The following is a 13,255-nucleotide window of genomic DNA, read 5'->3' as shown; positions in this document are numbered from 1 at the left end:
AATGAACGCTACAACGACCAACTTGAGGAGGACAAGTCCCTGTCACTGAAGCCTTCCCCAAACTATGTCGTCGATGTCGGTGTCTGACAGAGCACGTGGGGGTAGCTTCACTCTTACTAGTCTCGGTATGTGCATTATGGTCATCAAGACTCGACAAAGTACATGCCAAAAACAGCCGACTGCGTTGGTTGAAAGCGTCAGGACGAAGGCTGCATTGAGGCGGCCAATCAAGCTGACCACACCAATTCGTTCAATCATGATTGCTCCCGCGTCTGTGTAAGTGAAGCAAATACTCTATTGCTCTTGTAGAACTCCTAGGGGGCGAAGATATCCTACTCTTAACCCAGTCATTTCATTAGCAAGGATAAACGTGCTCAAGACAATTATCACGCTGAACGTGGCATTTAATCTTTGCCTAACTCCCTATCCGTGTCTGTTATTGAAATCATATATTCATGGTATCTGCCAGCTATGGCTCTCTCTTATCATCCGTACTCCTACGTCTACTACAGCCCGAGCATTGCTACAAGTCCTTGAATCCTTACAACCTTGATCTAGCAGCCATCAACGTTCCGTTTTTATTCATTTTACTTCACGTCTTACTTCTTTTCCAGGTAGGCCTTCCACCCAATCTCCTGCAGCCTAGCCGCCTTGCCCTCAACCTCCTCGCCCATGCTCACCATGTAGTCGGCCATGGCCTTCCTGTACTTGGCATCGCCGGTGCCAAGAATGCGGACACTGAGCATACCGGCGTTGGTAGAGTTGTTGATGCCAACCGTGGCCACGGGGCAGCCTCGGGGCATCTGAACGATGCTCAGCAGCGAGTCTTGGCCGTCGAGGTGAGTTGCCTTGACGGGCACACCGATAACGGGGATGGGCGTCTCGGAGGCCAGCATGCCAGGGAGCGCAGCAGCACCACCAGCAGCAGCGATGATTACTCGGATGCCGCGATCAGCAGCAGACTTGGCCAAAGCGCTCATAGTGTGTGGTGTACGGTGAGCAGAAGTGATGGTGAAGTCGTAGGGAACACGGAAGCGCTCCAGGACCTCGAATGCACCCTTGAGCACGTGCAGATCCGAGTCGGAGCCCATCGTCACAACGACTAAGGGGTTCTTGGTATCGCGCGAAGATGTTGGCGCGGGCGGTTGTGAAGTGGCAGCGGGAGCGGTGGGACGCAGCTGAGCTGAAGCAGCATCAAGACGGCCCTGACGGATGCTATCAACCTCCTTGATAAGAGGGGCAGCCAGTTCCTCAAGGTTGACCTCGGGGGAGTAGGAGGTGACAGTGATATGTCCAATCTTCCGGCCAGGCTTAGAAGACTTGCCATACAGATGCAGGAAAACGTCCATATCGTCGTGGTAGTGAGTGTGGGTCAGGTCAACCAGCGCATCGTGGGAAGACTCCTGAGCACCACCAAGAATGTTGAGCATGATGGCACTAGACACGCGAGGCTGAAGCTTGAGGGAAGGGGGGACAATGTCGAGGATAGAGTAGAGTTGGGCCTTGTACTGGCTGAAGTAAGGGACAGCCTCGATGGTGTAGTGTCCAGAGTTGTGGCTAGAAAAGGTCAGCATGCTTCAGGCAATTGCGACAGCTACGAGTCAGGCAGAGCCAAACTTACGGTCTGGGGGCAACCTCGTTGATCACCAGCTCGTCTATAGAATGTAAGCCTCTATCAGCTAGCGGTCATGCATGAAACCTACCGTTGGCCAGCAGAAACATCTCGACCGCAAAGACACCCCTGCCCTTGACGGTCCTGATGACATCACAGGCAACCTTTCTCGCCTTCTCGCCGACCTCCTTCGAAACTTTTCCGTAAAACACCTTGGTGCAGATGCTCTCCTCGTGGACAGTCTCAACTGCGGGATAGGCGTAGACGTCCTTCAGGTTGCCAGCGTCGTCCTCGGTTCTCACAACCATGACGGCCAGCTCCTTGGTAAAGGGCTGGAACTTTTCGGCATACAGGGACAGTGTGCCCATATCCTTGATGGCCTCGGCAAAGTCCTCGGGGCCATTGACCTTGAAGTTTCCGCGGCCATCGTAGGAGCCCTTACGGGCCTTGAGCATGAAGGGGAAGCCAAAGGTCTCAGCAGCCTTCTGGAGCGACTCCTGCATCGAGATGCCCGACTCGACAGAAATCTGAGGCGCAATGGGAATTCCAGCCTTTCCAAAGTGCTCCTTCTGGAGGTACTTGTCCTGGATGAGACGGAGGGTCTCCCACGAAGGGTGCACGGGCACCTTCTTGACCTGGCCGTCAACCTCAACACCCTTGGTGGCGATCTCCTCGAGGACCTCGGTGTTGATGTGCTCAATCTCGACGGTGAGAATGTCGCACCGCCTGGCGAGCTCCCGAATCTTCTCAGGGTCCTTGAAAGAGCCCTCAACGTGCTTCTCGTTCAGGTTGATCTGCTTGGTGGGGCAGTTGTTCTCATCCAGGACGACAAGCTCGATGCCCAGCAGCATGGCCTGCTCCTGGAGCATTCGGCCGAGCTGGCCACCGCCCAATAGACCAATGACTGGCTTCGCCATTATAACAAGAGAGCTGTGGGGTTATGGGGGATATCTTGTCGTGACTGAGAGAATTCGCACTCTGACTTTTCGAGCGTTGTCGGAGGGGTGCTGGGAACAAAATTGTTCCGGGATCGACGGCGGGAGGAGATGGGGCTTTTTATCCAACTACAAGCAGCACCAAATGTGCAAAGATGAGTCAAAGATAATTATTAATCCAGAACTGCAACTGGAAACCTCAATTAGGACCATTTGCAATGATCAAGCCAGGAGGCATCAATGCACACGGGAATATGGTCCTCTTCGGCCTTCACCCCCATCGCTCACAGCAATGTCACAATATGGCACACGAAGCACCCCTCCTCTGATCTCCCATTAGCAAGAAACATAACCTCCTAGTTTGGGGAATAGAAAAGACTTGACAAATCTTTCATGCAAGCGGTATTCGCGTAACCAACAAAATCCTTGATGACACAGTTTCTCATTCGGATACCACAAACTTGTGGATCGAGACGGGCCTACAAACCCTCAAAACACACAGCGCCTGTCCATAACCTTGATAACCACTCCACGCTCCGTACTTCGCCATGGCTCCCCATCCCGAACACCCCAATCAAAGTTTACACACAAATCTCAAGTAACATCAGGGACAACAGACAAGTGTGGTCATAGACAACGTCATTGGCCATCCGTGTCCTTTGCAGACACCGAGTTGATGAGTCGCTGGTATTTGGCTTGGGCCTCCTGCTCCGCATCTCGCAGAGGCTTTGAGGGCCCCTCGCCGGGTGGCGTTTCCGACTTTCCCTTGGATGTCCAGAGAACACCAGGTTTCGACACGGTCTTTGGCTCACGGGCCGGGTCAGGCTTAGGTGTAGACCCATTTGTCCTTGGTTCGTCCGAGATGATGCCGTCCTTCTCGCCATCCCTATCGGCTCTTGGAAGCCTCATCGCGAGCAACACGTATTCTGCGCGTGTCATGTTGTCCATCACATCGTCCATGTAACGCCGTACCTCATCCTGTGGGGCAACCACTCGGGCCAAATTCTCCAGATAGCGTCCAGACTGTGTAAAGATGCGTATCGTAACAGGCTGGTAATAGTCCAGCTTTGGGTCTCCGCCATATTCGGATGTACTTCCCTTGCGAACTATTAGGAATGACGCCACGACTTGCTGGCCTGATGGCGTCGGCGGATACTCCAGAATGCTGAATTTGGGGAAAAGATATCGATCTCCGCTTCCAAAGTCAAAGACAACAGCGGTGACATCCGGCTTAGGGGCCGGCGGGGGGCCTTTGGACCGCAAGGCTTGGGGATTCGGTTGTGCCACAGTCTGCGGGGTTGGCGCCCTAGGTTGTCCATTCGGTACTCCATTGGGGGTGTGTTGTCGCACTTGCGATGGAGCAGGGGAGGGCCGCGGCGCCGCTCTCATCTCTCGATGTAGCCGATCAAGAATATCCTTCAGGTCCGTAGCATCTGTAAAACCAGGTCGTCCATCGGCAATCCGGCGAATCATGTCCCGGGTTCTGTGTTCCTCCAAAGCTGCCTTGACCAGCAAAACAACCAGCGGGTCACTTCCTTGTGGTGGCCGCAGCTCTGACGACTTCTGGTTGGGATTTGAGGCCAGAACAATGTCGAGAATAGTTCGAACCTCAACCGCAAAATACTTGACCGTTCTTCCATCCACCAGAAGTCGGTCTGCAGATGGCCCCTGTTGTCCACCTCGACTGCGATATTCAGCATTCAGCTGATCAATAATCTTCTGGAAATGCGCTAGTTCGCCCTCTTTTGCCTGTCCAACGGCGACCCTCTTCATAAGATCACGAAGTTCAGCATCCCCTGATGCTTTTTGCGCAAGCAAAGCAATGACAGGGTCGTTGGCGGATGGCTTCGCTGCGGGTGCCGCAGGGGGAGGAGCTGGCGTCACTGGTTTCGCGAGACCGGCTGTAGGCGTCGTATGTATGCTCGTGGCTGGTCGAGGCGCTGGTGACATGGAGGGGGCAGCCATTGGGCCAGCAGGTGGCCTCGTCGCTGGGATCGGGGCCGAAGCTGCCGGTAGCGCAGCGCCAGGAGGGATGGCAGCTGGTGGCGGAGGATTTGAGGGTGTACGAGCGATTGGAGGTGGTGTTGGGGATGGTGCCACAGGCACTCCTGCTGGTTGAGGCCTTGACTGGAGATTTGGGCTCGGTGAGGGGGTCATATTGTTCCCTGGAGGAGCTGTTCCTGGTTGGACAGCCTTCGGAGTAGGCTGCTCCTGGGGAACTCGAGGAAGCGCCTGCGGTGGTTGCGCTGGACTCTGAGATGGACCCAGGGCCGGGCTGTGATGTGGAGGCTTTGCTATCGTCGCCGTACTTTGAGTCGGAGTGCCGGCTCCTGAGGCTGGCGCTTGAGGCGGGGGCATTATGCCATTCGGAGGGCCATACTGGATGATGGGACGGTTTTGCTGGATCGGCTGGGGCTTTGGCTTGGGATCCTTGACGACATACATGGTAGCTTCGATAATGTGCGGTTCAATCGTGATCGTGACGGTGCCGACCTTTGACATGGTCTCCTTGGGCGGATTCTTTGGGTCTTCGTTGATGACGCCCTTGCGCTTGTGCGGTTTTGTCCAATATTTGGCGAAAAGACCATCGCTGATCCATTTTTGGCGAGATCGTGAAAGGGACTCGGCAAGAACACCACTTCACAGACGCGTCTGTCAGGACCAAGATTCTACGGTTTGGATTCGATTCAACTTACCTTTCGCCGACCGACTGGTAGTCCTTAGATGACAAGTCTTCGGGCTGCGCGACTTCAACTGTGGGCAGCGGCTTGCCTGCCTGGATCGACTTGGGCAAAGGAGGCGGGGGAGGCTCCTCGGGCTCTGGAGCTGGAGGAGGCGCGGGGGGGGCAGCAGGCGTCGCGGAGCGTTCTCTTGGTGTGACATTGCGCTTTTTGGCAGCGTGATCGCCTCGAGCAGCGGCCCGGGCGGGCAGCTTGCGCTTCCGCTCCATGAAGTAGCTCTTGTAGTAGAAAAGACTACAGAGGACGCAACTGAAATCACACTGCGAGAGGGAAGCAAATCATTATAAGAAGGCCATACAAGGCGCGTCGGCAGTTGAAAGCAGAAAAGAAGCTCGCTATTGACGAGGTCGGCGAGTACAAAAAGAGCCTGGAGCTACGTCCGAAGCTGAGGTTGTGTATGGAGGGAATATCGAGCCAACATGTGAGGTGGAAGACGGAGGATGGAAGATGGAGATGGGGATTGGAAAGAGGAAAGCGGTAGCAGGGACACCAGCACCAGCACCCACGGCCAGCAGCCCGAGGCCCAGTGCTCTCCTACAGCATGGAGAGACAAACAGGGGCTCTGATTGGCTGGAGGCGCTGGAAAAAAGGCGGAGGGCCGCTAGCGTGCTGTGCTTGCTGAGCCTCTGATACCTCAGCGGGATTAGACCTAAGCTCCCGTGCCGCGTCTTCAGGGCCTGGGCAGTTTTCCCGAACCAAGCGCTGCAAATGTGATCAATCCGTCCGGGATGGATGGGAATCATTCAGTGCCAAATCAGCTTCCTGCATCAGGGCGCGTCCAGCCCAGCTTTCCCCAGCAACAACCTGGTCAGCGTGCAGAAGGCCCCCGCTAAACCTAAAGAGGCATTCTGCTCATGCCGTGACCAACTGGGCTATCAACTGCCTTCATATCAAGCTACGAGACCAACGATTCGTCCGGTGAAATTGGCTTCGTGTCCAGACTCGGGCGCAAGAGTTTCAGCGATGCCCAAGTCTCGGTGACGTTTCTCCGCACGTGTAGGCAGCCTGCCAGTGGAGGTGGCCTTTGGTCAGATTCGAGGCTCAATTGGCTTGCTGTCGATTGGCGGCTCTGGTGGCCCCACTTCACACTTCACTTCAGGCGTGTTACAGCCGCATGGCTGACTGTGTAGCGGGTAAGACGCGCCTGCGCCTGCAGTACATCGGCCGCGGTGGCTCTCCCTAGGAATTGCAGGTACCTTTGATCACCGCGCTGTCGCCTTAGCGCGGATGCAGCAACGTCTGCTTCAACCTCAGGCCTCGGATTCAGACCCCGAGCATGACTTTGCACCGCCATACAGTCATGACATTTTCATTTCTGGCGTTTTGACGTATTCCTCTTTCCTGATAGACTTTTTAGAACTTTTCTCGCATTATCCAGACCAACCATGTCAATCCCCCTCCATCCCGCGCTGCGGACAGCCATCTGGGCGGTCGTGGCACCTCTGGGCCTGTACTGCATCTTCCTCGGCCTGGGCATGACTCCTTTCTTTCAGAGACAGTACGGCCAGCTTTCTAATCACATGTGTACCGCAATAAATCTCTAACGCGGAAAACAGCTTCTTGTACGCTCACAAAATCAACACCCTCCTGTGGACAGACGTCAACAAGCCACAGCAATGGGGTTTTGCTCGTGCGTCTCCCCTGCAATCTTTCGTGACAGTCACATTGCCTCACACGCCACGCATCAGGAAATCAGGTGACTCCATTTTCGCTCAAGACGCCTGATGGGGAATCCATCTATGCTTGGCACATCCTTCCGTTGCCTCTGTACCTACAGAATGAGGCTTCGATAGAGTCACAAAACCCGGGCTTCTCGGAAGACTTTACCAGGACCGAGTCGTTTCGCCTCCTCAAAGAAGATCCCGAGTCACGATTGGTGTTGTACTGTGAGTAAATCTGCGCTGATTCGCTTGCACACACTGGGTAGGACTAACATTTACAACAGTCCACGGTGTGAGTGATACAGGTGGCAAGGCAGGCATCAACTAACAAATACAGAATGCTGGCCACATTGCGCAAGCCATCCGGCCTGATAGCTACCATTCTCTAACTGACACCTCGTCCTACCATGTCATTGCTATTGACTATCGAGGCTTTGGCCACTCCACCGGCGTTCCTTCCGAGGCAGGTGTCATTCAAGATGCTTCAACACTTGTCGAATGGGCCATCAATGTCGCGGGGATTCCCTCCAGTCGCATCCAGCTCCTGGGTCAAAGCTTAGGTACGGCAGTCGTCAGCGGTGTCGCTGAGAAGTATGCTCTTCAGGGTGTCGAGTTTGCCGGCATTACACTTGTTGCCGGGTTCAGCGATCTGGCAAATCTACTCGTGGGTTACCGCATTGCTGGCATCTTTCCTGTCCTCGCGCCCTTCCGTGTCTGGCCCTGGCTAGTGCGCTACCTTCACCGCTTCATTGTCGACAAGTGGCATTCCGCTGATCGACTGGCCAATATTGTTCGACACACCAAGACAAGGCTAAGGATCAACTTGATCCATGCCAAGGATGACCGAGATATTCCCTGGACTGAGGACAACAAACTGTTCCGAGCAGCAGCACAGGAGACAGTAGGAATTCTCGACGAAGCTGAATTCGATGCTTGGAAAGAACAGCGGACCATCAGAAAGGGAGATGACGCATTCGTAACGACCTGGATGGCAGAGCCCAACATCATCATTCGACAAGAACTCTTCCCACATGGAGGTAGGCTAGATTGGTCTTGCTTGACTGTCAAGCATAACTGACTAACTTGACTGTGTAGGTCACAACGACATTATGGGATATGCACCTGTCGCTCTCGGTATTATGAGGGCGTTTGATCTACACGGAACGACTTACACTGAAGATTAGAGTCGGAAGATGCACAGGTCTACCCAATCTCTCAAGAGGAGTCTTTCGAGACCTGCTTTTTCGTTGTATACAAGAGGCACTGTTCGGCCATGTTGTTGGATCTGAGTCTAGGTAGGTATGAATGAAGAGCTCCACGCGAAGGGCTTGGTGGGGATGTCACTGGAGAGCGTTGTTTAAGAGCCCAGATCTAGTAGAGGTCACCAATATCCATTTTGGTCTATAAGCACCATTCCAGTACGCAGTTTCTAATTACGGTTGTCTGAGGAAGAGACTTGCTCTTGGTTCCACTTACACAATGCTCGCAGACAGCCCAGTTAAACGTTGAAGCATGATTGCCTTTTTTAGCAAGAGTGTCAACACCAACAAAACTTTACATCGCCTAGAGAAATTCTAGATCTCTAGCATCATAGGCAATTTTTCAATCATTTTCGACCAAAATTCTTGCAGCTTCTCCTTTTCTCGCAGAGCCTCGATTAAAACTCAACCCCGCATCCGGCAAGAAGACACTTGGGCATGACCCAGACCCAGACCCAGCACATGCCACTTTGACTTGGCTGAAAATTACCCCACCAAGAGCTTCCTCCCCACCAACGTCAATTGTTGGCTCCGACATCACCACACACCTCGACACCGCAACCCACTTCACCATGTCTGAGGAGTCCAAGCCGGTCGAGCCGGTGGTCGACGAGACCAGCGCCGAGCTCAAGGGCAAGGCCATCGCCGAAGCCGAAGCCGAAGCTGAAGCCAAATCCGGCTCCGAGTCGGAGCACGACGAACATGACGAGCATGACGAGCATGCCGATCCCAACGCCGCCGAGGGCTCCAGCGACAAGAAAAAGAAGAAGAAGAAGAAGTCGAAGCGCACCAAGGTCAAGGAGGCCCTGACCGGCCAAAAATCTGGCCCTACCGATTCCGACTTCCACAAAGCCCTCGACGGCCTCACTCCCCAGCAGATCAAGGAGTTCCTCGCTCTCAACCCGGCCCTGGCCAAGGAGGTGTCCAAGGCCTCGAGCAGCGAGAACCCCTCTGCCGATGAAGCCGCCGCCATGCTGCGCAAGATGAACCTCCAGGACATCATGACTGGACTTGCCGCCGGCGGAAAGAATGCCAAGGACATGGGCTCTTACAAGTTCTGGCAGACGCAGCCTGTGCCCAAGTTTGGCGAAGACTCAACTCTGAAGGAGGGCCCCCTCCGCATCCAAAAGGTTGAGGAGGTGGACAAGGAGCCTGCACCTCTGATCGCCGGTTTCGAGTGGGTGACGATGGATCTGACTGATGACGAGGAGATCAAGGAGGTGTATGAGCTCCTCAACAAGCACTATGTTGAGGACGACGAGGCCATGTTCCGCTTCAACTACTCTCCCTCTATTCTCCGATGGTAAGTCCCCCTCTTGAGTATATATATCCAATGAGTTGCTAACACTTGCAGGGCCATGATGCCTCCTGGCTGGAAGAAGGAGTACCATGTTGGTGTTCGCGCCACCCAGTCGCGCAAACTCGTCGCCTTCATCTCGGCCATCCCCGTTAGGCTACGCGTTCGCGAAAACTTCATCACCTGCTCCGAGGTCAACTTCCTCGCCATTCACAAGAAGCTTCGAGGCAAGCGCCTCACTCCCGTCCTCATCAAGGAGATTACCCGCCGCAGCAACCTTAACGAGATCTGGCAGGGTCTCTACACTGCTGGTGTCGTCCTCCCCAAGCCCGTCAGCACATGCCGGTACTTCCACCGCGCCCTTAACTGGCAGAAGCTGTACGAGTGCGGCTTCAGCCCTCTCCCCCCTAACAGCAAGCCTCAGTACCAGGTTCGCAAGTATCACCTACCCGAGAGCACAAGCACCAAGGGTCTGCGCCCGATGGAGGAGAAGGATCTCGAAGCCGTCATGGATCTGTACAAGCGATACACATCTCGTTTCGATATGACACCCGAGTTCACTCGTGAGGAGGCCTATCACTGGTTTGTCCCTAAGATTGAGCCCAGCGGAGAGCAGGTTGTGTGGACATACGTTGTTGTGGTGAGTGATCTTGATCTTGTTGAATAACGCACGCTGACCATTCTCTCAGGATAACGACAACAAGATTACCGACTTCTTCTCCTTCTTCTGCATTGAATCCTCTGCTATTGGTAACACCAAGCACAGCGTTATCAAGGTTGCCTACATGTTCTACTATGGAACCGAGGTGGCCCTGCAAGAGACTTTTGACAAGGCCGCGCTTAAGAAGCGCCTCAACGAGCTCGCGCACGACGCTCTCATCCTCGCCAAGCAGTACAAGTTTGACGTCTTCAACGCCCTCACCCTCATGGACAACGCCCTCTTCCTGGAGCAGCAAAAGTTTGGTGCAGGTGATGGCCAGCTTCACTACTACCTGTTCAATTATCGCCTCAACCCCATCGGCGGTGGCGTCGATCGCAAGAACCACCTTGATGAGGAGAACCTCAGTGGCATCGGTTTGGTGATGCCTTGAGTAGACTGTACATGATGGGCGGCCAGCTAGGTTTTGGTGGAGTTGAGCGGTTGTGAGCCTTCAAGTTACATCTAGGAAAGAAGCCCAAAAAGAAATTAAGAAATGAATTCCCATGAAGCCATATGTTAAGAAGCAACGGCTGCAATCATACAATTTAACAGCCCATAGCCTTTATGTGACTTGATCCTCGACAAGTCAACCTAGTGTTGGCAACCACAATGGAACCCATCGTTAAAGGCCGCATGTCACGTCTAGGCCTGCAATGTACAGAACAAGACCTCTCTGGCCTACGCAATGTCCCAGCTCTCACCTCGGCTGGAATACGAGGTCCCTGCTGTCTTTGGGTCTAGCTCAGGCACGTGGCATGTCTGGGGTTTCTGCGGGTTTCTGGGGGGGCGGAAACATCAGATCGCCGAAAAGCGCTATCTCACTCCACATCTTGACAACGACAAACAACGACCCAGACGGCATCTTGTGTATTTTTGTATCATTTTTAGACATATTGAGCATTCATAAACCTCGTTTGCATATCGTGTTGTTGCAGCGATTCAGAATCAGTTCAGGTGAGGATGCTGCTCACTGGTTGCTTGTGACGGCCTGCTGATAACCTCGGAGACAGACAAGAATCTACATGCTTGGCATCGGGTGCCTGTAGACGAGTACAGATACTATCCCTGGAAGTTCGGGACGGGTATAAGCAGAGACCGTGGATGCACTAAGCCAAGGACACTGTGAAGCAAACAATCAAGACCCATGGCGTCGACCGGGTAAGTCAATAACCAACTTCTCTCTTGTCTTTTCCTCTTCTTCTTCTTCTTCTTTTGGTGCTCTTAATCTCCCTCTCTTACTCTCGCTGACATGCGCTGTCACAGATACCCTGCGTTCCCCTCAACAGAGGAGACGCTCAAACACCCAGCGTACCCAGGTACTATATGGGCGCTGGAACCTCACCAGAAGGGGAAGCTCCCTGTGGCAAAGGACCGCGGTGGCCCTGTGAATATCGCGTGGGAGGTTCATGGCGACGGACCGATCAAGCTTGTGGTACGTTGCCCTCGTTGTAATTTCCCTTGGCCAGACTACTTCTCTCATCTACGACTCCCCTCAAATATGCGGCAATTCGGCCTCAAACTGACTGTGATCAGCTCATCATGGGCCTGGTTGGCGCCCTAACCTCGTGGCAGCGCCAGACAAAGTACTTTGGCCATGACCGCGGCGACAGGTACTCGGTCCTGCTCATCGACAACCGCGGCATTGGCGGCAGCGACAAGCCCCTCAGCCGCTACTCGACGAGCGAGATGGCCCTGGACGTCATCGAGGTCCTCGAACACATCGGCTGGACGTCCGACCGTCAGCTCAACGTAGCCGGCATCTCCATGGGCGGCATGATCGCCCAGGAGATGGCCATGCGCATCCCCAAGCGCCTCCAGTCTCTCTCCCTGCTGTGCACGTCTGCGGGGCTGACCCAGGGCGCAAAGGGTTTGTTTGAAACCCTGTCTGAGCGCGTGGGCTTCATCATCCCCAAGTCGATGGAGCGCAACATCTCCGACACGGGTCTGCAGCTCTTCACCCCCGAGTGGCTTGCCGCCCCGGACGCCGAGACCCTCCCGGAGCCGGGCGTCACTCCCCGGTGCGGGCCTCCTCCCCCGGAGGTCGGCCCGGGGTATCGCCTCTTCGACTCCAACTTTCAGCGCTTCCAGGCGCAGGAGCTCACGAAGCGGCTCGACCCGGACACCTTCACCATGGGAGGTCTCATGTGCCAGCTCTCGGCGGCGGGCCTGCACCGCAAGTCGGACGAGCAGCTACGTCAGATTGCCGACACTGTCGGGCGAGAGCGCATCCTCGTCATGCACGGCACGCGCGACAACATGATCAAGTTACATAACGGTGAGAGGCTTATCCAGGTGATGAGGCCCGGTGTTGGGCTCATCGAGGACGGCATGGGTCATGCCCCGCCGATGGAGCGGGCGCAGTGGTTCAACAGCGTGTTGGAGGAGCGGCTAGGCATGTGGACCAAGATTGTAGATGAGTGACGATGTATATGAGATCTAGATTTGCTGGTTTTGGAAAGAAATGTTTGAGAAGGCAAGGAAGTAGGCATGTTCGCATGATAGAGGCATGAGGGCGAGGAGGTGATATGAAGTGAAGACAACCAGGGTTCCACGAACCGAGGCGGCGGATGTGCATGTCTCAGGGTGGGAAGGGCATGGTTGCAGATAAAGTCTCATTTCGTGTGTATGTATGTTGAGCAGGATAATCTCGAGACAGGTATTTAGTTGCATGGTATCATAAAGGCTCGATCAGCCGTCAGCCCCAACTCGGTGATCTGAACAAGCATGGTGAGGTACTTGATGTGAAGACGTACTTTATCATCGGTACACTTTCATATATGCTTCAATACCAGAGAGTTTCGAATCTCAAATCCATTTGTCTATCATACATCCCATCGAAGTGCCCAGGTCTACGTTTCGACTCATCCTCGGCACGAGTGGCCCGCCAATCCCTCTATCCACGCTCATAGAATTCGCTAGATTTTGATGTTACAGAGTTCCAGCGTGCGCCGTCCATCATATACATGTCCAGACCCTTTCTTGCAATAAAATGCTTTTGAATACGGCCTATCCCCTGGCTTTCTCAAAGCTCAGGCTGACCAGCGTGTCGC

General features: G+C 54.3%; 5 protein-coding genes across 5 annotated transcripts; 3 read left to right on the top strand and 2 right to left on the bottom strand.

The window, feature by feature from the left end:
* Positions 1-599: 599 nt before the first annotated feature.
* LRP88_08835 (phosphoribosylaminoimidazole carboxylase ADE2) lies at positions 600-2,529 on the bottom strand (the record flags this gene model as incomplete). The annotated part of the gene is made up of 3 exons (XM_083245333.1): positions 600-1,557; positions 1,622-1,655; positions 1,704-2,529. 3 exons carry the CDS (start codon positions 2,527-2,529, stop codon positions 600-602), a joined length of 1,818 nt encoding a protein of 605 aa, XP_083099827.1.
* Positions 2,530-3,186: 657 nt separating this feature from the next.
* Positions 3,187-5,497, bottom strand: LRP88_08834 (uncharacterized protein; the record flags this gene model as incomplete). Its single annotated transcript, XM_083245332.1, has 3 exons — positions 3,187-4,553; positions 4,614-5,185; positions 5,244-5,497. The coding sequence occupies 3 exons, from the start codon at positions 5,495-5,497 to the stop codon at positions 3,187-3,189; spliced, it is 2,193 nt and encodes a 730-aa protein (XP_083099826.1).
* Positions 5,498-6,673: 1,176 nt separating this feature from the next.
* LRP88_08833 (Alpha/Beta hydrolase protein) lies at positions 6,674-8,133 on the top strand (the record flags this gene model as incomplete). The annotated part of the gene is made up of 5 exons (XM_083245331.1): positions 6,674-6,786; positions 6,845-6,918; positions 6,977-7,164; positions 7,287-7,986; positions 8,045-8,133. 5 exons carry the CDS (start codon positions 6,674-6,676, stop codon positions 8,131-8,133), a joined length of 1,164 nt encoding a protein of 387 aa, XP_083099825.1.
* Positions 8,134-8,780: 647 nt separating this feature from the next.
* Positions 8,781-10,596, top strand: LRP88_08832 (glycylpeptide N-tetradecanoyltransferase NMT1; the record flags this gene model as incomplete). The annotated part of the gene is made up of 3 exons (XM_083245330.1): positions 8,781-9,511; positions 9,563-10,142; positions 10,195-10,596. The coding sequence occupies 3 exons, from the start codon at positions 8,781-8,783 to the stop codon at positions 10,594-10,596; spliced, it is 1,713 nt and encodes a 570-aa protein (XP_083099824.1).
* A 753-nt stretch (positions 10,597-11,349) lies between these two features.
* LRP88_08831 (Alpha/Beta hydrolase protein) lies at positions 11,350-12,626 on the top strand (the record flags this gene model as incomplete). Its single annotated transcript, XM_083245329.1, has 3 exons — positions 11,350-11,363; positions 11,469-11,637; positions 11,739-12,626. 3 exons carry the CDS (start codon positions 11,350-11,352, stop codon positions 12,624-12,626), a joined length of 1,071 nt encoding a protein of 356 aa, XP_083099823.1.
* Between the last annotated feature and the right edge of the window lie 629 nt (positions 12,627-13,255).

Source organism: Fusarium phalaenopsidis, assembly GCF_050370095.1.
Source record: "Fusarium phalaenopsidis strain FUZ10S chromosome Unknown contig_32302, whole genome shotgun sequence".
Classification (NCBI taxonomy): Eukaryota; Fungi; Ascomycota; class Sordariomycetes; order Hypocreales; family Nectriaceae; genus Fusarium; species Fusarium phalaenopsidis.
The sequence above is the reverse complement of the archived record's forward strand: the minus strand, read 5'-3'. Positions and strand labels throughout refer to the sequence as shown.